The sequence below is a fragment of the Hippocampus comes genome, unplaced genomic scaffold (assembly GCF_001891065.2).
Source record: "Hippocampus comes isolate QL1 unplaced genomic scaffold, H_comes_QL1_v1.1 scaffold122, whole genome shotgun sequence".
Lineage (NCBI taxonomy): Eukaryota > Metazoa > Chordata > Actinopteri > Syngnathiformes > Syngnathidae > Hippocampus > Hippocampus comes.
In genome coordinates, this window is record NW_017842059.1 from 362,353 (window position 1) to 387,854 (window position 25,502).

General features: G+C 43.3%; 3 protein-coding genes across 9 annotated transcripts; 1 reads left to right on the forward strand and 2 right to left on the reverse strand.

Moving 5' to 3' along the window:
• Positions 1 to 1,814: 1,814 nt before the first annotated feature.
• sertad3 (SERTA domain containing 3) lies at positions 1,815 to 5,095 on the forward strand. 7 transcript variants are annotated; one of them, XM_019861261.1, is made up of 3 exons: positions 1,815 to 1,983; positions 3,119 to 3,257; positions 3,801 to 5,095. In XM_019861261.1, exons 2-3 carry the CDS (start codon positions 3,253 to 3,255, stop codon positions 4,651 to 4,653), a joined length of 858 nt encoding a protein of 285 aa, XP_019716820.1. In that variant the 5' UTR covers positions 1,815 to 1,983; positions 3,119 to 3,252; the 3' UTR covers positions 4,654 to 5,095. The 7 variants fall into 7 exon arrangements, with proteins under 7 accessions (XP_019716820.1, XP_019716823.1, XP_019716821.1 ...); XM_019861268.1 differs by lacking the exons at positions 1,815 to 1,983; positions 3,119 to 3,257 and adding exons at positions 2,436 to 2,617; positions 3,632 to 3,746; XM_019861264.1 differs by lacking the exon at positions 3,119 to 3,257 and having other exon boundaries at positions 1,818 to 1,983.
• Positions 5,096 to 5,895: 800 nt separating this feature from the next.
• Positions 5,896 to 11,915, reverse strand: kcnk6 (potassium channel, subfamily K, member 6). The gene is made up of 3 exons (XM_019861260.1): positions 11,451 to 11,915; positions 9,202 to 9,594; positions 5,896 to 6,413 (listed from the first exon to the last, which is right to left on the reverse strand). The coding sequence occupies exons 1-3, from the start codon at positions 11,767 to 11,769 to the stop codon at positions 6,211 to 6,213; spliced, it is 915 nt and encodes a 304-aa protein (XP_019716819.1). The 5' UTR covers positions 11,770 to 11,915; the 3' UTR covers positions 5,896 to 6,210.
• A 3,922-nt stretch (positions 11,916 to 15,837) lies between these two features.
• On the reverse strand, positions 15,838 to 23,591 carry LOC109510728 (uncharacterized). Its single transcript, XM_019861259.1, has 5 exons — positions 20,930 to 23,591; positions 20,263 to 20,432; positions 19,579 to 19,694; positions 18,446 to 18,569; positions 15,838 to 17,905 (listed from the first exon to the last, which is right to left on the reverse strand). Exons 1-5 carry the CDS (start codon positions 23,193 to 23,195, stop codon positions 17,774 to 17,776), a joined length of 2,808 nt encoding a protein of 935 aa, XP_019716818.1. The 5' UTR covers positions 23,196 to 23,591; the 3' UTR covers positions 15,838 to 17,773.
• Positions 23,592 to 25,502: the final 1,911 nt, after the last annotated feature.

A 25,502-nucleotide genomic window follows, 5' to 3' on the forward strand; every position in this document is an offset into this window, starting at 1 on the left:
GTTGAGAAAGAGCTTCACTGGTAGAAATAATAGCGCACAGGAGTCAACAAGTGCACAGTTGTGGCTCACTAGTTGTCCTAAGTGCAAAAATGTCACACAGTTGTTAAAAAAATTAAAAAAAAAAAACAGTTCTACTGGTGTGCTGAATTGTCTTACTAATGAGAAGAAAGAACGCACAAGTCCAAGAACCTTAAACTGGTTATGGTTGATATCGAATATATCCTCAAGCAAGGTTCCATATACTTTCCAACTGCTATGATTTTTTTCAAAAAATAGTTTTTATGGGCGGTTGTTTTTGTTTATTTTATTTTTTCAAGCGCAAGCAATAGTTTTGGCTTCGAAAAAGTGTCCCACTGGAATGAAATCTAATTGCCACACAAAAATATATACTGTATATCTCAGATTTTATACTCAAGGTCCCGGTTTAACTCATACAGTTTTTCTATCCAATCAGAGCTGAGTTTTTGTTCGGGAATTCACTTGGTCTCACATAGGTGTGGACAAATCTGCTGGCTCTGAATCAGACAAACAAAAGAAGTGGTTGTGTTTCCCAAGTGCACATTAGTCGGGATTGAAACGGATTGGACTGGACATGGATGTGTGACTCTGTTGTTCTGTTACTGTAGTGTCACAATAATGTCACCTCAATGTTGTCTAAGTTATTAAAAACCAGCACTGCGAGCATCTCCTCAAATCGTACTGCAGCTGTTTTCTGTTTTTTAAGTCCTTTGTCCAGTAACATGTCATGTTCCCTTCCTTTACTGCAGGAAAATAAAGGGGACAGCACGATTCCATTATTTACTTGAAAAAAGTAGTATTTTATTGCTTAAGTCAACTGTTATCATATACAATAAGCAATAAATCATGAGATAACCATTTGACCCACAATGGGGAGATTTATGCAAACACACAATTTGGTGGAACGGTCCATATGCTTTTATTTTACCATTATAATCAGTGATTTTTAATTATGGTAAATTGACTTAATATTTCAATACAGTTATAGGACTGGAATGCCTCCTCACCCATAAATATGAAATTAAACAACCATGTGACCTGACTATTTCTGAAAATGTGTCTGATTGGGCCATTCTGATCTCCGCCCGACTGTGACATCATAGTTCATTGATTTACATGACCCCTCCTACATACCGAATTTCTTCACCTTGACTTGGTAGCTAAGTTCAAGAATGGTAGTAACATATTCGAGGCATTTGAACTAAAATGTGTCAGAGCCATGTTATGAAGCCATCTGGGAGTTGCTCTGAAAATGTGGAAGGAAAAAAATTGCATGCGTCCTCTTCAGAGGACCTACCAGCAATCCAGAATATAAACAGTTCCCAGTGTTTCAAAACTCACTTGAGGGGCCATTAATCCGTCCGTAATTTCCGTTAGTCACGAACGAGTCGCTCAAAGGACACTGTAACGTTTTATTTCGTCAAACTGTGACATAAACGTCACCCTTGTAACAGCTAAACGCGGCATAAATATTTTATCATGGAGTGACGTGCGTTATAGCTTAATTTAACTGTTGGGACATGTTACGCAACTCCCGCCAAGTGAAAAATCACGCTCAGAAAGAATGGAGGCGATGCATTTCCAGAAGTCGCTGTAGGACTCGTATACAGTACCTTCAAAATAAAAACTGACCGTTTGTCAGAGTTCACAACGAACCTACTACGTTCCCATTACAAAAATAAGGATCCATCTTATAACTGATCAGAAATTTTTATTAGTGATTACATATTGCATAACTGATGATAAACGTGGTTTAAAATCGTTTAAAGGGGTCCCAAGTTTATTTTGAAATCCCATTGATGTCTAACATACGTCAGGGAGTTGGCTCACTGATTGGCTGACCAAGTTTCATGTGGCAGAAAGGTCGAACGAGTGGATTTTTAAAATTTACAATAGTCAACTCTACGGCATTATTTTTTTTACGGCAACGGCGTGACTTCGTCTTAACTTCAAACCTTATTCCAGGTAAGCGATGTTGACAATTGAACATTAAATGCTTAATTTCCTGTCATCTTGTAAAGAAGACTTATGTCCCCCCCGAGCCAACGTGTTGAAATCCGGAAAGAAAAATCGTAACCGGTTATTCATAGTTATTAATGTGTTACGGTAAATTGAAACCCACAACTAAACGCCTTAATTTCGCTTTAAATGATACTTTGTTGCGGCGAAGCCGATAAGAGTCTCGTCTCATCGGTGATGTCATCGTGTTGGAATTATGGCAACTCAACGTGCACTAAAACACGCCAGTTAATCAAACACAAAGATAGAAAACCACGAACCCTGTCCATATTTTCCCACTCTTGACGCTGATTGTTTTGCGATCCTTTTGAACTCCGAAGTGAGGCTTTTTTGTGCCTTAAAAACGGCCACCGAATGCCTGTCGTAGTGAAACAACGTTACCCATGATGCACCTTGCAACCACCAGCCCTTTTTTTCTTAAATCGCAGGCGGGAGAACAAGCAAGCAAGAAAATGTTGGCAGCATTTAAACATTAAACGCTGGCGTGTTCATTTTTTTTACGAGGCGAGGCGAGGAAAAGAGGACATTGAGCACTTTTTTTACGTTAACTCAAAAGTCGGCGCCGGTAGAGAAGCAACAGGTCGGTTTTTGATCTTTTGTGGCGTTCTTCTTTTTCCAGATGTCTCGATTTTAAATTATCCGTTGACGAGTGAGCTACCTAAGCAGGTGTTTTTATTCCTCTTGTTGTCTTTGTACTACTGTATTTACCTAATATTCGCACTCCTGTGACGTCATTTAGACCAAAACACGGGTCCCCCCGCCGGTTTTAATTAAAAATGTATTAATTTTTTCCACACACGCACTTTTTTATGTTCTAGCCACCTACAAACGATTCAAATTCACGATTTAATCCACAATGACGCTCAAAATATAATCAGGGATGTTTTTAGCGGGGTAGGGGCTAGCTAGCCACGTTAGCATTCGCACCAGATCTTGCAATGCGTTTATGAAACGTAAATACGTGTCGCACAGCGATGTCTACAAGATTGCTTTCATTGAAATGTGAAATGTAATTTATGTTAATAAAACTGAGTTCGTCTTTATTTTAAACTGTGGATGTTTTGGGCCGCCATCCTGAAAGTGACTCAGGGTTTCTTCAGCTTTCCGAAGCCGAGGAAGTCTAGCAGGGACTTCGGTGGTTCGACCGTGTCGAAGTGTCCTGGAGCAAGATACTGAACCTCCAGTTGCTCCTTATGCTGCGACATCAGTTGGTGAATGAGGTGATGGTGTGCAGCGCTTTGAGTACCCGAGGTAGATAAGCGGTCCACAAGTGACAGCCCACCATTTACCATAAAGTTGGCTTCTGAACGACTCCTGACTCGGAATGGATGAATCAGTCAATTTTTAAAGACTAGTTTATAGTATTATTTAAATGTAATCACTCACCATCCAAAGGTTTGACTTGGCGATATGGCTTAAAATAAAATCGCGCCCCCTTTAAAAATCTTCATTTAGAGTAAAAGCAAATGTGAACGACATTGTTTCAAACCAGACTTGATTTTTGTTTGTTTTCCCTTTATGGGAATTTACACCCCGATATTGATACTTTTGAAATGATATTGGAGTGAAAGAGGTTAGTTTTATTGTTTTACAGAGTGTTGCAGCCATTTGAGCAGAACATTTAAAAGACAATCGACCAAAAATAGTGTGGGTAAACAAAGATGTTACGAAAACTACTGGACCGGAGAGTGCAAGTGGTGGTATGAATGGTGAGCAAGTCAAGATAGGGTCAACAGTTTACCGTGGAATGTGTTGTTTTGCAGTGTGAAGATGATCATGAAGACGCACAAGCGCAAGCTCCAGCCGGAGTCCTCCGATGAGTGTCCTGGTGGCAGCTGCGGCGGCGCTCTGGCGTGGGAGCGTCAGCGTCAGTTTGTGTTTAGCGTCTCCCTGCACAAATACCAGCTGGACCAGGAGTTGCCGGAACCCAGCCTGCGGCGGTCTGTCCTCATCAGCAACACCCTACGGCAGGTAGAAGCTTGTCGGGTGCCTTCTCACGAACGGGCGCCTCCCTCACTCATGCATGCACCGCATGAGCAACTGAGAGCCACCGGGGTGCAGGACCTGCCGTCACCTGCCAAATGCCAGCGAGTGGCGTCCAGTCGCGCGTCGTTTGAGGAAGCGGAGGATTGGAGCTCCCTCTCCGCCGACCCCGATTTCACCATTTCGCCCGCCGTTTCGTCCATCCTCACCGGCCTAGACTCTAGCCTTGATGCGAGCGCGCCCCTCCCGCAGTTGCCCTCCCCGCGGGCAGCCCTCAGGTCCCTGGAGAACCTGCAGACCTTCCCTGATGCCGGCGGCTTCTGGCTGAGGCAGCAGGTCCGAGGGGCTCACAGCCAGGATCTGATGGAGTGGGAGGCCGGCGTGGAGGCGGCGCGCTCCAGCTACTTGACGGACATTACAGCTGAGGATATGTTCCAGGACATAGACACGTCACAGCTGGAAAGGGACATGGGGATTCTGGGCCTGAGGGGCGACGGGTGCCCCCCCGCGGAGGACCTCCCGTATCACAGCGCCAAGGGCCTGCCGTCCTTCTCGTCCTTCAGTTCGCCACCGACTTCATTCAGGGACGGACTGGATCTGGAGCATCTGGTGACCATGCTGGTGGAGTCCTGAGTGGGAAACCAGAGTGTCGGATTTTAACCGATGCTGCGAAGCAGTATAGAAAGCCATTTGAGCGTTTATACCATATTTTTGATATCCACTTGACGATCCATGTATCTTCTTTGTCCTCACTCGTAAGACATTTCGGCCTCCGGCGGAATAACTGGCTTTCTACAGTAGTAATGAATAACAACCACCACCCCACCCCCCTCTACTCCTTGAGCATGACAGTGGGAAATGTTACGATTGAGCCCCCCCCCAAATGTCCACAACTTGACAAGGGCATGTTAATGGTACAGTAGAGCCAGCCAAAATTTGCTCGACACCCACCCCAAAAGGTTTGTAATTGCCTCTTGATACCACAAGATGGCGGGCGGCAAAGCACTTTTTTTTTTAAAAAAACTACAAGACCAACTGAAACTCCTTGCCTCAGCTCAATGTGGTTGCTTAACGTGAAGATGCCACCAGATGGCACCAAAGCAATACTTTTACTTTACTAATCATGGGATTCCTGTTTAACTTGTGACATAAAACTGTTAACCTCTAGTAGTGTGCACGACGACGGCACAGTTGTCTTACTAGTAATGCAGTTGCTGAAATGTCCCAAAGTAGTAGAAATTGTTTTTACTACTAAGTTAGTCATCCGACTCATGCACTGAATTGTCTTGCAAGGACAAAGAGCGTACTAGTGCGTTAAAGGTCAATATGGAATAAATGCTCAGAGGGCTTCCCATAAAAGCAATGAACCTGTGGACAATGAAGCAATTTTATGAATCTGTTACCATACGTAGTTGAGCCGGCAGCCATTAAGTGTCTTAATTAAAATGTTGTGTGGAATCTTCCGTGAAGAAAAATTTCGCCTCATATTTATCAAGCAGTTACCATAAAGATGTCTTCTACTTTTTGGTCCATATTTCTTATCTTCTTATATTTCATATTCACAAAAGTTCCAGTCAAGGCTCTCAGACCGCTGTTCCGTTGTCAGCCCGAATGCACTTTTTTTAAAGGAGGGGCGTATATTCATCTGTTTTTTTTTTTGGTCCTTTGACACAAAGTGTTTACCTCCATGTGTTCCAAGAAGCCTCAAACCGGTCTCTGTTTTAGAACTCAACCCCTTATTTTTCATGTATGTTTTAAAATAAAGCGCAAATGTCCACTTTTTTGTAAAAAAAAAAAAAAAACTTCATTAAAATGTGATAATGGAAACATCTTGGCCTTCTTTCCCCCTCCACCCCTCCGCAATCACAATTAACACTTATTTCAACAACTTTATTTAAACAAGGTTTTGTACAGTGTACTAGTTAAAACGTGAGCAGTAAAGTGCAACTCAAACCTCCGCAACATTTGGCCCTAAATCACCATGATGAAAATATGACCGTCAATAATTCAAACTGCTGGAGAAGGAGCAGTAAGACAGAAAAAACAAACATGAAAACAATACTTTGGCATGGGGGGAATGTCCCGAGGATGCAAAGCTTCCTTTGAAAGTTCATTGAATAACTGCAAATCTTCCTAGAAAAGTCAAAACTTCCCGTTCAGTCATGTATTTTAGTTTCTCAGGAGAGCATATCACCGGTCGCCGATAGAGTTGTACGAGGGCTGCTTCTGGGCAGGGGTGTGCCCATTTTTCACAATGGGCTCACGGTCCTCGTTCTGGTTGGACTCCTCGCAGCGCGGGAGCTGCAGGAAGGTTGTCAGGCCGTGTAGGTCGGCCATCTTGTGGAAGGTGCGCAGCAGAAGGTACATCATCATCAGGCCCACGAATAGGTAGACTGCAAAGTATCAAGGGGAGGGAAAAAAAAAAATCAGTTAAGAGGAGACAATCTGAGTACCGGTATCTAGTTAACATGTTTTTGGCGTGCATTAATTAAAACATGAATTATCAGGAATTGTTCCCCCCATTTTCATTTGAACCACTTTGGTCTCAAAGTACAAACTGCCAAGTCATGGTGGGAGCGGGATTACATAAATAGAAATTGTGACGTCAGTGTGGGGAGGAAGGCACATGAAAGATGGACTCTGTTTCATTTCACACATGGGGGTTTGGCAGCAGAGTTTTTTTTACTTTGGATTCTGTTAATTAGTTTTCAAGCCAGGTTTGTTAGTTTTTGAAGAGGCTTATTTTAGTTTTTGTTTTTTTTTTAACAGTATTTGTTGAGTACAAGACGGAGGTGGAGGGGTCACAATTGTAATTCATCTATCATTCCCATGTATGTCCTCTTTTTTTCTTTTCAGTCATAAAAAAGGGGGGGCAAACAAGAAAGCTCATCTATGAAATTAATTTACAAAAATTAAAATGACATAAAATTTAGTTCCAGTTTTTTCATTTTTTATGAACGCACTGTTTTTGTGTTTTTTTTCCCCCCAATGTAGTTTTATTTCTTTAGCTTTGGTTAACTAGAACTCCCGTCCTACAACTATTTGTATTCAACACACTGAAAGGTACACTTTCCATATGTCCACTTTGAATCTCAGAACGAAGAGAAATTTATGCCAAAGGTGACAACAACAAGATCTGGTCTTCCTGATCTGAAAGGCACACGGTCACATGCAAGCAAAAAACTCCGCCCACAATTTGACAGGCAGTAAATAATGAGGGATTATGAACCAAGAATGAACAGTGGCGGGGAGATTAGCTCACTTTTTTGTCCTGTTTGGAGGAACTTCAATAACAGTGATACCCCTTATTAAATATCCAAATGACATTCAAGGACATGTGACCCAAAAAAAAACAAAAAAAAAACAACCCAACAACAACAACCAATGAAAACCCAGAAACTACCATTGGAGCAGTCCAAACTCCAAATTATTTGTTCAATGCAAACACGAGATTCAAAGGAATGCTAGTTTTACAGTGTTTTGGTTCATCTCAATCGGTGCTAGTTCCTCCTTTCCAGGAATGCGAATTTGCTCCAATTGATTCTGATATAAATTTGTTCCCACCCATTTCCAAATGTTCAGGCTATTTTTACTCTGTTCTAGATGTTTCTTGTCCCTCTTATCCCATTTGCTCCTTGTCTATCCTTGCTGGTATTGATCGAAATGTAACTCATATCCCCCCCTGCCACCCCAAACCTGTCCTATTTGCTCCCAGTACATTCCAGGAAGAAGCTAATCTATCTCAAATGTTCCTTCTCCGTCCTATCTGATCGCATTCTGTCTGCGATATTCCTCGTCAGTCCTTTTGCAAGTCCAGGTTTGTCTTGTGTCCACACACAAAACCAGTTTCAATGATTGATATGAATTTTTGTGGCTGTATGTATCTTGAAGAGATTAACTGAAAAATGTCTAAGACCCATGCTTGAAAGTTGACAAGAAGCCTTTTGGTTTGGAGCAGCATGCATCTAAAATTTGTGAAACAACTCGAGCATCTGTTCTGTTACGGTTGGTCAGCCCGTCTTCCTCGCTTGTGCCCGAACATAACGTGATTATCAATTTGCGGCACCAGATTCCGATTTTTAATTTTTGGCCCTTTCAGGCAACAAAATTCCACACCACTTCAGAGTGTCGTGACCTCATAAAACACAGAGATGAGACAATCTCCGCAGATGACATTCTGTTGCCGGAATACTCGGGTTGGCATGTCGCAGCCCCGTGTGATACCAGCTTCCTAATGGACGCTTTTGGGAATGTGACTGTCCAGCCACTGTTTTGCTGCGTGATGAGAATTTACCGTATTTTCCGCACTATAAAGCGTTTCGGAGTATAAAGCGCACCTTCAATGAATGGCCTATTTTAAAACTGTTTTCGTATATAGGGCGCACCTCATTATAAGGCGCATAGAATAGAAGCTACAATAGAGGCTGCAGTTGCATTATGCATCCACTAGATGAAGCTACGCTAAAGAAAATACAATACACTTCCGCTTTATTTACATCGAGCTTTCACAACCGCTACAACTGTAACAAAGCGCTTTGTAGAACATTTAAAATACTATGTCCAAGAAATTAGAATCTTGATCCATTTAAGGCAAATCGGATTATAAGGCGCACTGTTGTCTTTTGAGACAATTGAATGCTTTTAGGTGTGCTGCCTTATAGTGCGGAAAATAAGGTGTGTGTGTGTGTGTGTATATATATATATATGTATATATATATATATATATATTTTTTTTTTTTTTTTTTTGGGGGGGTATGTGAAAAAAAAATAATTACAGATCTCTGAATTCCCGGGCCAATCTGTTATATTGTTATTCATTCAGCTCAAATATTTGATTTATTTTAAACAGAATGACCAGCGATTCTCAACCCGCAGCAGATTACTGTTCTGTGAGAGATCAAGTGTGGTGGGAATTTTTAAAATTTCATTTAATTGGTCTAAAAATATTTGATTCCCAACCAACGCGTGTTTGAGCATCTGTCTATGCCACAGATGTAAAATGACAAGCAGAACAAACACATGTTCTTGTACAGTATTCGATGGTAGAAGGTCCAATAATTAACCTTTTCCTCCAGTTTTTATGCCATTTTTATTTAGTGGTGCGCCTTGAGATTTTTTCGCATGTAAAATGTGACTCAAGACACGTTGGGAAAAACTGACCTGGGCGTGACGTGTACTCACCCATGACGGCGACCTGGTAGAGCTGTTTGAAATTCTGCCCAGGTCTGGCAGCGGGCACAAAGTCCCCCAGGCCGATTGTGCACAGCGAGATGAAGCAGAAGTAGAAGCCATCCAGGAAGGACCAACCACCCTCCACGGCGTGGAACACGACCGCCGGAGCCGCAAAGAAACACAGCAGCACCAGCGCCAACAGCGCCAGGAAGTGCACGCCAGCCGCCCGACGGGCCTCCAGGCCGCAACGCTGGAGTTGGTTGAGGGGAGCCGCCACCAGAGGATACATCAGCCTCTGCACGCACGCCGTCAGGACAAGCATGGTGAAGGGCACGCCCAGCAGAGCGTACACGATGGAGAAGACCTTGCCCATGTTCGACAGTGGCGTGGTATGACCATAACCTGCACAACACACACACAAAATTACATTAAAAAAAATCCCTTGTACGAGACAAGCAATTAAATTTTTTTTTCTAAGATTTTATTCAAGTATTTTTTTTTGTAATATATACATATATTGGTATTTTTTCAACATTTGTATTTTTCCCATCAACTATTTTTTCGCCAATTTTTAAACAATTAATAATTTTGTCCCTTATTTGTTTGTCTATCTTTCTCAGTCAAAAAAAAAACAAAAAAACTACGGTAAATCTTTTTTTCCAGCAACAATGGCAGTTTGACAATCACCGCCATTGTTGTTTTTATCTCGCGTTAAGTAATCTCGCGCGTGACGAGTTTTCCGTCCTCGCGAGACGAGATTGGCGAGATCGGCCTTCACCTCGTGGAAAGCAGACGATTGCCAAGTTGTGTAACATTAAAACAAGTGTTGCGAAAGTTTATTGCGGAGATATCACAGAGGAAGCAGCTAAAGTTGGATCGTTTTTTGCGATAATATTATTGAATTATTAAATTTTTTGCAGCATTTGTTTATAAGAAATAAACTTATTATCAGTGTATATTGTTGTTGTTTGTGTTATCATATGCCATTGAATAAGTTAGACCATTTCAGAATTCGAAATTTGGGACTCTCGAAATGCATAATGGGACTCATACTTTTCTGATCAGCGAGTCCCTGGGATTCGCAGGGCTCAAACTGTAAAATTATCACTGCTGATGTTTCAGGTTCAGATGCCAACTACGCGCAGAGTAACACGGCAGACAAATTTGAGTCTGGCGCCGCCAAAACAGGTCAAGTGTGTTTTCAGCAGGGTATCAATTAGCGCGCAAATGTGCATCTGGGAACAGATTTTCTAGAGAAAACTGTCAGTCATCCACAAGGGCTTGCGTTAATCAATTAAAACCGCCCATTAGGGTGACCTCCTACAAGTACCTGGGTGTTCTTGTCAACAATAAACTAGACTGGTCTACCAACACGGACTGGTCAGGAGGGCCAGCTCTGTCCTGGGCTGCTCCCTAGACACTCTGGAGGAGGTGGGCAAAAGGAGGATGCTAGCTAAGCTAACAGCTATGATAGACAGACCCTCCCACCCCTCCAGGCCGCCCTGACAGCCCTGGGCAGCTCCTTCAGCCAGAGACTGATACACGCACTGCATGAAGGAGCGGTAACGTCGCTCGTTCCTGCAGACTACTGTCAGGCTATTGAATAGAGAACCTGAAAACCTGGACTCACCCCCACTCACCCATTTTAAATAGCACAGCCACCTTATGCAGCATATATGCAGTTGGATATATGCTTATATTTTATATTGCATTCTGTACTGTGTACAGTTCATTTTTTTTCAATTTATTTTGTGCATGCAAATACAATATAAAACATTGTAAACATCTACTTTTATTTTGGAAAACAGCGATCAACATTTTGCGCAAGTGACATCACGAACTTTTAAACAAACCTCGTGTTGCCTTCATCTACCGTCCGAGATCACATAACTCCTGAATTTATTGTCCCAAATGCACCTCGATGTTGAGTTACGTTATTACCTGACACGTCAAAATCAGATAACATTTCCCTCTCAGTGATAACAAATTAACGCGCCAATTAAAGCACTTGGAGGACTATTGAGCCTGAGGGTCTCATTAGTATTAGCGGGAGAGTGTTATCAGATCTTTATCTTTTCCGTTTTGTCGCAAATGTGATGAACGGAAGGACCCACGTGGTAAAATTTGGTCAAAATGGAGCCTTCTCATCGAAGCTTCTTGACGTAGGGTTGAGGTCTCCGAGAAGAGGTCGAGATTAAGTATGGACGGGAGATGATATGAGGGAAGCCCCCCCAAAAAAAAAAGTTTGCGTGACTTACCCACGGTGGTGACCAGCGTGTTGGCGAAGAACATGGCCGAGGTCAAGTCCCAGTTGGACGCGTCAGAGGAGTCGTTCGGGAAGACCGCCACGCCATACCTGTTGGCGGCCAGCACCTGGCCCACAAAGTGATCCAGGGCGGCGGCGGACACGCAGCTCTGGTTGAGAAAACGCTGCTTCAGGGTGTCCACGTCGCGACGGAGCTGCTCCTCAACGGGCCGCTCGAGGCTGGAGAAGACCAGCCCGCCGAACAGGAGGTAGATGACGTAAAACAGGACGAAGCCGCTGAGGAGCAGCCACGACTTGCCCAGGGGGTGCATATCTGCCACCGAACCGGAAAGAGGACACTTCAGCCTCTTCGATGAAACTTTGAGGGGGCCGATCGCGGACTGCGACGCCCCCCTTCTCCCGCGTCCTCCTCCCACACGCCGGCGAGGAGGAGGGGTTCCTCCCGGACATTCATCCTGCATCCTGGATCCACGGTATCACATGATCTCGTTACACAATCGATCAACTAAAATTCTAAAAAGGCTTTGTCGATATTGGTCTGAAAAGTACTCGACGGCGGACACGCTGTATTTATTCGTTTTTGTGTCGGTTGTCTTTCTGCACAAGTGCCAATCGGACACTTTATTAGGTACACCTGTACCATCTAAAGCGATGTAATCCCAAAGTCAGTCAAAACTACGACAATACTATTCGCTTTTGAATAACATTGTCTTTTATTCATGTAACAATATTTTATAGAAAATATTAGAGAGGGTGGGGGTTGTGTTTGTCTTTACAAACGTGGCCAGAGGTGTCAAATCCAGGTCCAGAAAGTAAATACCCTGCCACAGTTTGGCGTTAGCAACAAGTGCTTCAACTCAACTGGCAGGTAAATGAGTTCTTGAGTAGAAGCACCTGTGGCTAAAGCCAAACTTTGGCAGGGTTTCTCGTATTTAGCTTTATATTTTGACACCTTTGATTATGATTCTTCCAACAAGTGAAGCATCTTTTGGGGGCCTTAGCATGCACAAAACTTCACCAATGTTTTGCAAGTGCATGTCCCATGATGAAAGATTTTAGAGGTCTCCCAGTGCAGCACCTCAAAACTCACCGAATATCACCCACCAAAAAATTTGAAAATATTAGACCAGTGGTTCTTAACCTTCTTCGAGGTACCGAACCCAACCAGTTAATATCCACATTCACCGAACTCTTCATTGGTGGAAAAAAACGTAAAAAAGAAGAAAAAAAACGGAAAAAAGTATATAAAGTTTCAAGAGATAAGTCAACTTTTTTTTTTTTAATTGTACAACGTAATGTCACGACAGTCACACGTTGACTACAAAGAGAACTAAATTTCCCACAGCACTGATTGGACAAGCAATGCCAAGTGATCATCTCCAGCCAGTGATGGCCAAGCTGGCGTGTCATAACTAATTGACATGTTGAGTCGGGTGTGTCTTAACCTCCATGACAGAGGCTCCGTCGAACCCCTGGGGTTCGATCGAACCCAGGTTAAGAACCACTGTATTAGACCCTGACCCCTAGACCCCAGTTTCACCCCTAGACACAAAATTGAGTGAGCATGTCTATCACAACAAGACGCACCAAAAATTTTTAAGGAACCATGCTTGAAATTGAACATTTTGAGATCCGCTTATCCTCACAAGGGCCGCCGGCATGCTGAAGCCTATCCCTGCTGCGTTTGGGCAGCAGGCGGGGTAGACCCTGAACTGGTTGCCACCCAATGGCAGGGCACACATAGCCGAACAACCATTTGCGCTCACAATCACACCTCGGGACAATTTCGAGTGTTCAATCAACCTGCCATGCATGTTTCTGGAATGTGGGAAAATTACTATATTTTTCTGAACTTTCCAGTGGCCACCCTGCCCCTGGGTGGTTTAAGCCAATTGTTCCATTTCAAGCGTGGAGCCTTGATACACTCTCGTGCGTCACTTTATAATAGAACCCTCGTGAGGATAAGCAGATCAGATAATGGATGGATGGACTTTGTAGTAGACATGTCCATACAATTACATGTCCTTTGGTCAAACTAGTGTCAGGGGGGATGGGGCGGGGCTGTAACTTTTCAGGGTATCGTATTAAAAAAATTGTGACCTCCATCTATTTCTGTGAGACATTTTCGTTTCATGTCCATCCAATTTCGTGTTACGCTGTGAAACTTATTTCACAATGGCATCAATGAGGTGTCCATAGATCTTGTCACTAAATGCACAGAACATGTGACTCACAACCGACTTTTTTTGTTTTCTCCTTTTGTGCTCCCACTAAAATCGCAGACACCATTTATCTGACGCGTTTGAACAAATCCATTAGAACGCTTGCAGTTGCTTTCTTGTGACTGGCACACATGACAAAGATGTCAAATTCATTTGCTGATGTTGTTTTCCACGCAGACTGTCCTTGGGATCACATGAGCGTTTGTGCACACGTGTCTTGTATGCCTTACTTGTGTTTTCTCTCTTGGTGTGTTCTTTTAAGGCAACCTTGTTTTGCTTCCTCTGTAGCTTAAAGCGCTTCTCTTCATCCTGCTGCGGGCCTGACTCAGCAAATTGTGCGCTTAACTCTTTCCTTGCAGTTCAAAAGAGCATAAAAATTAAACACACTTTGACTAGAAGTGATTAGCAGGGGGATGAGAAAAAACGTGACCGAGCTACAGCATGGCCTTAGCATCCATGTGTGAGGAACCTTCTCGGGACAAAGAAGACACAGTTATGAATAGGCCGTAAATTTAAGATGCAATTCCAGGTCAGGTCTAAGAGTCCCTGCGAAACTGCAAAAAAACACGCTGGATTGAATGCATCGGTCAGCAGGAGTCATGCGAAGAAGTGTAAAAACAACCCAAAACAGGTTCTCCTTTATTCTTCGCAGGGATACATTTTATCATTGAGGAGATTGAGGGATGCTGCAGCCATGTGGAGACTGGTGAGTAACATATTGTCACTTAAGCAACAACATTATCTCAGTTGTTTACACCCCCCCCCACCCTCCCGACCCCATCTGAAAAAAAATCCCCATTTGTCCAAGTTCTCCAGAAAGTTCTAAAATGATTTATCATGGTCTTTTTTTTTAAAATATATCACACACAAAAAATGGCATCTAAACACATCTCATACGCATTCTGCATTTCTGCTGACTGTTGTTACATACGTGCATTTACCGTATTGGCCCGAATATAAGACGGTGTTTTTTGCATTGAAATAAGACTGAAAAAGTGGGGGTCGTCTTATATTCGAGGTTCTAGACATTATACCCATTGACGACGCTAGATGGCGCCAGATATCATTGAAACGAATGCTGAAGTTAACTCCCCAGGCCAAAGTGAACGCCTGCCACGAAAAATAAAAATAGCGTAGCACGAAGAAGAAAAATAAAAAATAGCGGTAAGAAGGAAAAGAGAAGAAAATAATAGAAGAGATAACAGAAAATGGAGAAACGTGACAATCTGGAGAACAGTGGGTCAAAGATCGGCCAGGTTAACCGGCAGCTGAGGAGAAGTTATATGATGTAATTTACATTTCAAAAACCAGAAGCCATTCATTTACGAATGTGATTGCACTTTAGATTTGAATGAGGCAAAATAACATGCTTTTTCTCTCAAATATATTGTTTTAATCATTTGTTTCAGATGTACCGTAATTATTTTCTGTATAAAAATTAATTTGGTGTTCAAAAAGTCTTTTTTCAAACTTGAGTCTTGAAAAAGAGGGCGTCGTCTTATAATCAGGGCCGTCTTATATTCGGGCCAATACGGTACATTTAATTTTCATTCATGCATCTGCTCCTGTGATGTAACACTCGTACAATTATACACGTGCCATAAATACATGTGAAAAATGACAGAGATGTCTAGATATTCTGGATTCCTTCGAAAAATGATCCTCTGGTTTATGCAGTCATTGCAAGTGATTTGACGTTCCATGCTAACCAAAACAGCATTGCCTGCCGAGGTCAACTTGCCATCACCACTGAAAGTGTGTTAGAATTAAACATTCAGTTTTTTAATGTTATCTGAGGGTTGGCACGGCGGTCAACTAGTTAGCATGTCCGCCTCACAGTGGAGAGGTGCAGGTTCTGATTCCTTCCTGTGTGGAGTTTGCGCGTTCTCCCCGGGCCTGTGTGGCTTTTTTCCGGGTACTCCGGTTTCCTCCCGCAGTCCAAAAACAGGCATGGTAGGTTCATTGGACACGCTATATGATCCCTTGGTGTGATTGTGAGTGTGAATGGTTGTTTGTCGATGTGTACCCTGCGATTTGCTGGCATCCATTTCACAGTTGACCCCCCCGCCTACTGCCCGAAGACAGCTGGCCATCGTGAGGTTAAGCGCCTCAGAATGAATGAAAGAACGTTATCTGATCAACAATACGCAGAGCATGTGATGAGGAAATACGATTAAATTTATTGATGAACTGGTCAAGGCCTTCCTCTTTGCAATGAAAATTGTGACGCTACAGACACAGCAGGAGAACACAAACAAACCCGTCGAGCCATCCAGTCCACAAAGTAAACATAGCACATTCCCAAAGTCACACACTTTGATCGACAGCATGGAAGCGACAGGAAGTAGAACACAGCCAATGAGATGAGTCCACTTTGGAAGTGAGGTGACTTCCTGCTCGGGCCACCGTATCTATGTGGAGTAGCGGTGGTTGTGGTCTTTACTTTAAAAAAAAAAATCAACTTCCTGAAAAAAAGATCCAGAGATTTGTGGTTGAGTCCTTGTGTGACAAAAATCCGCCATATTCTTTCTATGACTGGGTTGTATGGGGAAGCTAAACTGTGCAAAAAAGAAAAAAAAAATCAATTGAAAAGTTGAAAAAAACTAAAAGAATCATGGCAACATGTAAAATGCAGGAATTCCTGTCAAGTTCTGACTGTCTCCGACATATGACAAAAATCTCCCAAATTCCTCATACATCTGAGCAACCAGAAAGCTAATCAGTTTGCAATGAACAAAACAAGTAGAGCGGTGCAGCCTCCATCAAAGGAACTGAAGGAATTTATGGCGACGTCCCACAAATGATAACAACCTCTTACGAGCTCTGGGGAGTCTTGTATTCGTCTGTTTAAAAAAAATGGTGGTGCAAATGATAAAAACTCAGTGAAAAGATGAGAAGAATTGAAGCTCTGAGGGACCTTGTAGCTGTTCTACACGTTAAAACAATCTTATATATTGAATCCCTTTTCAGGCCTCTGGGAAATCTTGTATTCAAGTGTTTGTCAAAAAAAGCTAAATGGCGGCTGCGGTTCACTTAAAGTTCAATTTATTGAAAGGTCGAGATAAAGTAAGTTGCAGAAGTTTCTGGCTCTGTCCTACATGTGACAATAATCTCCCTTACTTTTCATGGGGAAGCTAAATAGTGCCAGATCCAACTTTTTAGTGTGTTCAGTGTAACAGAAACACAATGTAAGCCTTGAAAATCAGAACAGACAGAACAGACGAGAAGGAAAGTGTGCTTCTGCAACATTAAATGGGTTGCAGGAATTGCTGGCAAGTGGTGGCCTACATGTGACAACAATCTACTTCTTTAATCCCTTGTTTGGGCTGTGGATCCTTTGTGTTGCAGTATTTAAAAAAAGAAAATGGCGGCCATGATCCAAACATAAACATTCCAATTGCTGAAAAGACAAGAGAAGGAGTTGCAACAATTTCTGTCTGTGTCTCATATGTGATGAGAATTTGCTGCGTTCAAATAAAACTTATTGTATTCAAATGTAACAAAAACAAAAAAAACGAGTATAAATGTGGCAACATGAAAAGCAGTGTTAAAAGCCACAGTAATTTCTAGTAAGTAGTGGCTGTGTTGTACCTGTGACAGCAATCTCTTTTATATGAGGGGATTCTTGTAATTCACAGTTTAAAAAACACAAATGTTGGTGTAAAATGGAAATATACACTTGGTGAAAAGACGAGAAGAACAAAGGCAGAACAGTAATTTTTGTGACAACAATCTGCCATATTATCCATATGCCTTAGCTTATGATGAAGCTTAACAGTGTAAAATTTAATTGTTAACAAAAAAAATTTACTGAAGAGGGAAGAAGAAATGTGGCGCCATGAAAGCTGAAGAAATTTCTGGTAAATAGTGGCTGCGACCGACACGTGACACCCATTTCCTTTTTCATACATGTGGTGAAGCTGTGAAAAGTTTGCGGTCCTCACCTAAAAATCACATTTCTGTTTTTATGTCCCAAAACCCACCACAAGCCGTATTGAATTCAAAAATAAGTTAAAGTAAAGAGGTGAGTCTATGCCATCACCAGATTTTAAAAAACCCACCCAAAAAAAAAAAAAAAACCAACAAAAAACAATTACGCCAGACTGCTCCTGTTGTAGTCGCAGGACAGACGCCGCTTGGCCACCGCATTGTGAGCGTAACGATTGGGTGAGAGCAGTCCGGGGGAGGGACGTCGATTCAACCACTGATGGACGGCTCGGCTCTCCTGTAATGAGAACATCAAGCAAAATTCAATTGAATAATCAATTAGCACACTTTAAAACCTGAACTACCGTTGGACTGATCAATCTGCTGACCGACAAAAATCGTATTTTTTTGTTTATTTTTTTGCTCCATATTAACAGATGACCAGATTAAGGAGGAGAACATGTAAACTCCACACAGGAAGGCGTGGCCCTATCTGAAACTTAAATCTGGCAGAAAATTGCAGTTCTTTGAAACTTTACTGGTACTACCAGGTGACATTGATAACAACAAAACAACAAAAAATACATTTCTTGACATGAGCAGGATGTTTGGCCACAACGCTGGGATGCACCCTTGTGCAGCAACAATATCTCAATTGGTTATTTTGACTTCCACTCTCAGTGATTTATTTCTTTTTGTTGGGTCATTCATATTAACGTTGGAAAACCTTTTGAAATGATAGAGCATCTCATTTATTAATTTTTTTATGTCACAAGAATTTGGCATTTGAACACGGGTGTGTAGACTTTTTAAATCAACTGCATGTGCGTGCACTTACGTTGTTGGGCTGCTCCATGTGTAATGAGCTCAGCAGAAGACCTCGGGACATGCTGACACCACCGCCGCCTCGCTTGTACTTGTGGACTGACATTTTGCTGATGTCGTGGAAGCCGTCCAACAGCCTGGAGAGTCCACCATAAAAGTATTTGTCATCAAAAAAAATTGTCATGACAAGTGTCATTCAACACCACCTAGTGGAGGGGCAGGCAAAGTGTGCTTCATTTTCAGAAGTCCTGTAATATTTGTTGCGTTCACTTTTGCATGTCTTAACTAAAATTTGATCATTTGGATGTATATATTAATTTGTTTAATTCAAAATGTGTTATTGTCAAAAAATAAAAAACTAAAATAATGTAGCCTTCAAATGTTATTTCACCATTGATTAGTATTAGATTCATGATGAATAATTAAAACAAATCCTATTAAAATCATCACTTCTATATAAAATTTTAAAAAAGATCTTAAAAATGCTGGAAAATTAGAAGTTTTACATTTTCGTATTAGGTAAATCGTTTGATAATTTTATTATTTACAAAGTAATAAATCATTTTACATAAAATATATTTTTTAATGATCATATTTGATCATGAAGAGATAATTATAATACATTCATTAAAATTAAAAGATGAGATTAAATTACTCATATTTTTAAGCCCTACCCTGATTTTTGTTTTATGTTGCAGTTCATCATATGGCCACACGATAGAGTCATTTCCACCATCCATCCATCCAATTTTCTAATCCACTTTATCATCACAAGGGTGCGGGCGTGCTGGGGCCTATCCCAGTTGTCTTTGGGCAGTAGGCGGGGGACACCCTGAACTGGTTGCCAGCCAATCGCAGGGCACACATAGACGAACAACCATCCTCGCTCACAATCGCACCTGGGGACAATTAAGAGTGTTCCGTGTCCTTACCATGCATGTTTTTCGAATGTGGGAGGAAACCAGAGTACCCGTAGAAAAGCCACACAGGCATGGGGAGAACATAAAAATTATTCCATACAGGAAGGCCAGAGCCAGAATTTAACCCTGCATCTCTCCACTGTGAAGGACGTGCTAACTAGTCAACCACCGTGCCGCCCTCATTTCCACATTTGAGAAAAAATTCAAAGTCCCATGTTTGACTGACCGCTTTTCATGACTGCTGCTTCCTGCGAGAAGCTGTGTCAGTGTGGGAATAATATCAGCAGGATGGCGGGGGGCCGAGTTGGGCACCGAGGGAAAGGCCGTGACAAAGAGAAGACCCTGCAGGAGGGAGAGACCACATCAATCTCACGGACGTAGACTGGGATTGTCATGGCAATAGTCTGGAGGAGGACCAGGAGTTTAAGGGAAATGTTCTGGGAGTGGCAGAACAAAAATGTTATTGGATGTACTGACAATTGTTCAGAACATTAGGAAGTCTCATGACAGTAGTGCAGGTGCACTGGGAAGTGTCATGGGTGTGGCTTTTAGTGTCATGGAAGTGGAGTGGGAATGTCATGGGAGTGGCATTAATTTTTTCAGAAGTGGACTGGGAATACGGTCTGAGAGGTATTTTGGAAGTGTCATGGGAGTGATCGAGACGTGTTAACGCAATGGTGTAGGGTGTTATCGAAGTGTAGTGGAAGTAGGAATAAATGTTAGGGAAGTGGCATGGGAATGTCATGGGACTGGCAAGTGTCATGACAGTGGCATAAACTGTTACAGCTGTTATATTCGAAATTACTTGTAAGTGTCATGGGAATAGTCTGTTGCCCTGCAAATGTCAGTCTGCAATCTGTGACAAGCCATGGAATGTGTTTGCACTTCCAAGAAGAGACAACCTCCTTACCAGTTCATGACAGACCCTGTCCGTGCTTGCCTCTTCAGGCCACCACTGTCCCACAAGATCCCGACCCTCGTCGCCCACGTCTTGAGGAAAGGCTGCCCACGCGTCCGCATTTCCCATCCAGGTGGGCTTCCAGTCACACAACTCCCCAGAGAGGTCACTGCTCTCGAATGCTGTTGAAAGCACACAAACATTACAATACAATGTTGAAAAAGGAGATTTGTCCATTTGATGCAATAACTGGTGGCGTCCCACTATATTTTGTCCCAGTATGGTCTTAAAAACAGAAGCCTAACCTTTTGAAAGAAGCCGGCCTAATCCCGAGCAGTAATTCCAAAAATGTTATTAGGTGGATCAAAGGCGAGGAAGTAAGCAAGAGAGTAATCCAACAGCTCAGCCTCATAGTCTGACCTCACTTGGAATCTTTTACTCATGCGAATACGGTATAAGGCATGTAGAAGTTGTCAAACACATGGCAAGATTTAAAATATGGGGAATGTATCGAGAAGGAAAAATATGTATATCAGACAGAAGAGTTATATAGTTGGATTTGACAATTTAGTACTGTAATATGAGTTGACTGTCCATTTTTTTAGCAAAGTCTCCTTGTCTAATGTACTTAATGAAGTGTCTGGTGCGTAAACATGCCCTAAAAGTTGTGTGAACTCACCTGCTGAGCTCCCACAGTGCACCGGGACAGAAACGGCGATACCTTGGCTACCCTCTTCTCCTCCCTCTGCTTGCACGAACCCTCCAAACTCATCTTCCTCGTCCCAATCTTCCTCCTGTTTTACGTCCCGGCTCTCCAGCTCTATCCTGTCTTGGCCTCTTTTTTCGACTTCTTCTGCCTTGGTGCAGTTCTGACTTGTTGCCATGGTGCCCAAGTCGGGCTGGGTGGGGTTGGAATTATGCAGGCAGGGACCAGCGGGAGTTACCATGAACCCACATGCAAACTCAGTTGGCATCCAGTCAGCTTCTTTCCCCTTCTCACAGTCCACTCTGAAGTTTTTTCTTGAAAAAGAAGAAAAGGAAGAAGATGCCCTTGTTGTGTTTGTCACATTGTGCTCCGGCTCCGAGTGCGCGCCGCTGCTCCTGAGCGCTCTCCCAACTTCACCTTCTGCTTGGCCAGTGCTGCCCCCTGCGGGATAGGGCTCCTCCGTGCATCGGCTTGTGATGTCATCAAAAGGCGCCTGGATGGCATGCTGTGCCTCATCCCGTCTCTTTCTTATGTTTATGGAGTCTTTGCCTCTCTGACATTTCAAGTGAGAGTGAGAAGATTCCAGGTCTGGGTTGGCCGCCAACAAAATAGAGGGATCATTCTGACAGAGACCGTTCCCCTCCTCGCCCTCCTCTGCATTCTCTTCCCACTCCCTCCTCGTTTCTGTTATCTCTCTCCTAAGACTGCCTTCTTTCCTGGCATTCTCCTCTTTTGAAAGCTTCTGAAGGCATCCAAGACTCCTTCCCAGCTCTGGACTTTCCTGACAGAGACCCCCTTTGTGACTCGCGACGCCCTCCGAACTGACTTTGTCTGGCTCTTCCTGTTTCTCTGTGACTTCCTCATCGGCAAGCCTTTTGTCTCGGCAGGCCACATGACTGGACTTCCTCTCACTGTCCACACTGAAAGCATTTAGAAAGGATTGAGGACTCCCAACCAATCCTCGTCTTTTGCTAGAGGCTCTCTCGTGAGGACTGACCCGACAGGCCAGGTCCAGTTTGTTTCCCCTTTCTTGCTTCTCTGTGACATCCTCATCAGGAAGTCTTTTGCCTTGGCTAGCCACGTGACTGGACTTCCCGATACTTGCCTCGTTGGAAGCATTCTGAAGGCATCCAGGAGTCCCACCCGGTCCACAGCTTTTCTGACCCTCATCTGGACTGGTAATGCGCTGCAGCTCCACTTTGTGTGTCTCTTCCTCTTTCTCAGCAACTTCCTCCTCAGGAAGTCTTTTGACTCGGCCGGCCGCATGACTGGACTTTCTCTGGCTTTCCGCATTGGAGGGATTCTCATGGTAATCAGGACTACCCCTGGATCCTCTGCTTTTCTGACTGGCTTCCCCTTCTTGACTGACAACACAGTCTTGACAAACTTTATGTGGCTCCTCCTGTTCCACTTTGACTTCCTCCTCTGGAAGTGTTTTGTTGTCTTGGGTGTCTGTGTACATGGACTTTCTCGTTCTTCCTTCATTTGACAAATTCTGAAGGCATTCAGGAGACCCCCGCAGTCCTCTATGTTCTTGACAGACTTCCTCTTTGGGACTGGTAAGGCGCTGCAGGCCGGCTTTGCTTTGTTTTTCCTGTTTCTTTGTGACTTCCTCATCAGGATGTCTTTTCTCTCGGCCAATCGGGTGAGTGGACTTTCTCCATCTGCGGCCTGACCGCACTCGGACTCGACTCGGTGCAGTCTGCGTTTGGAGAGCAGAAACGTCCCGACGCCCAGTACCGGAAACAGACTTCCCTCTCAGCCACCCTCCACCCCCGCTTGTACCACCAGATGTGGAGTACAAACAACTTCCTTTGTCATTCCGCAGAAAGAGACACTGAGTCTGCGTCTTCCCGTTGCCTTCAGATGTCTTGAGCGTCGCCACCGTTACCAGGGTGCCCTCCGCGGCCTGGGGGAGGCCGTACCCTGAATCCCACGCCCCACTAGAGTGCACATCCGCCGGCCTGGGACGACAACAAGTCCTCCGACCGGTGGGGGGTGACACTGGTGCTCGTCCGCCGCTCGGTGTGGTGCCACTCTTCTGCCGGTTCTTGGAGCACAGTGCCCAGGCCCGCAGGCCCCGGATGAGCGGTAGGTCCGCCAGACCCAGCTCCAGCCTGCTGGGGAACGGCTGCGAGGTCGAGGAGCATTTCAGAGGCGTCTCGCGGGGTGATGCCTTCAGGCAAGGGTAGTTGTTGTTGTTGTTGTGCTGCAGCATGGTGCTCCACGTGAGCCTCATTTAGAGACGCGTGCTATTCCTTTAATAATTGGAGTGCATATTGTGATGGTCTTCAGCCAGAAGTAATTCAAAAAGTCTCTAAAGGGGGCAGCATCGCTTGGAAAATGATGTCCAACTGAAGTGCAATAACAGCAACGCTTCTCCGTGGGCCCCTATGGTATGCCAAGGAGATATAACAGGAAGTTTATATGGATGTGTTGAAGCGCCACATTTGTTTTTGTCCATTTTTATCATCAACCCGAAGAAAGAAAACATAAATCATTTTTATTTGCATATTTAACCTTAAATCCCCAAATTACAAAGGAGTGTTAAAGCCACGGTGAATATAAAAATAATCATTACACAGTGAGTTGTAATCTTGCCAGAAAAAGTGCTGTTTTGGTTCAAGAAAAGAAACATTTCTTTGAGCAAATCGCTACATTTTAGACAAAAGTCATGTATTTTTTGAATAAAAACTCAATTTAGAATGGAGATGAATAAAGAGTAAGGAATCATTTTCCAACAAAAGTATTCTATTTATTTTGAGAATAAAATGACATATTTTCAAAAATAAATTGCATGTTTGAAAAAAAACCCCATCTTTTCTAGTCAGATTTTTTTTAGGGAAATAGTCTCAAGAAAAACTACATTTTTGAGAAATGTTTTGGGTTTCATGAGATGGAATGCCTCAACAACCATGTATCTATTATATTGCAGATGACATTTTGGCGAGAGAAGCGGAGTACACCTGGGACTGGTTGCCATCCAATTGCAGGGCACATGCAGAGAAAACTTACATCACAGAATTTAGAATCTTCATTGAACGTCACATACATGTATTTGGATTGTGGGAGTACAGCAACGCAACTCCATGCAGGAAGGCCTAAGACAAGATTCGAACCCCCAACCCCAGCACTGTGTGACAGACATGCTAACCACTCAAACGCAATAGTCGTTCGTGATCCGTCACGCTCGGTCGTATCCACGCGTGCACATCACTTACGTCATTGGACCAAGAAAAACAACATTTTATACAAACATTTCTCACCCAATTCGATGATTAAATTGCCGCCCGTCTCTCTCGTAATCACAGGCGAAGGATACGCGTCCTCCTCGGACTGTGCCGCATCTTCATCCTAGTTGTGGGCCTTGATGATCCACCGAATGTTCGCCCGGTCCACGTTGGCTTAAAATAGACACGACAACACCACAAAGGCGTTTTTCCTCCACCTCCTCCTCCTCCTCCGCCTTCCGTCAGCATCGTCAGCCTCTCCTCCCTAGCGGCACCAGTAACAGTACCAGTTGCAGCACCACTGCGGCCATTGCGCGTCATCTGCGACACGCAACGCATGCAAGCATCCGCATCATCAGCGCAGCTCGTCTCCACGTACTCGTAAGCGCAGCCAGCCTCCCCCGTGCAGCCGCCAGCGGTGGGGGCTGTAGGCGGAGCCCATGGAGCTGTTACTCAGGAAAGGGGTAAAAAGTGAAATTGATCACAAAAATGTTAAAATATCACGTATTGCTTACTGTAAATAACAATGAAATGACCGAACGTTGGTCAGTGGACAGTGCTACGTTGCTAAAGATTGCTAAATTGCGAAATAAATGAAATTACTTTTGCGCGATGACGTCATGGCGTAATTACGTTTAAAATGAATTTGCACGGGGGGGGGGGGGAGAAAAGATTGTGTGGTTGCGCTGATGAAATGTTGCTGTTTTTATTTGCAAGTAAGTCAATTTTGTTTCTTATTGTTGTTGTGCTGCTTATTTTCTGATTACAGTATTCTGTTTCTCCGGTGTCCGCCTGTGCTCAGAAACGAGCCGAAAAAAACGAATCATTACTATCGTTCAACTTATTGTTCCATAAAGCGCTTCATATAGAAAAGTCATTCATGACTAAAATACAGAATTACACAATTTCACAGATAATACAAATACACAAACCAGGCAAGCACATAAAAAACACCATCCATCCATTTTTTCATTTGCATTATTTTTTTTCCATTCCATTTTTTCTTAATTCACCGCTTCTCTACATCTATTGTGCAGCGATCTATTAGCAGTGCCTTGACTCGGGGAGTGACGGGAAGCCTTGATTAACTTCAGTCGCTGAGTTAAGTTCTTCGGTCATCTTTTCACATTTTTTAAAGGGCATTTAATGAATAAAATACACCATCATTCGAATTATGTCCTATTAGCAAACTGTTTTAGTTCTGGAACAGACGTGTACCTCGAGTTTATGGCAATTTCTTCCTATTTACTAACTGCGCTAATGGTAATTATTGGACGAATTAATTACATAACAATTAGAGCACGTACACGTTAATA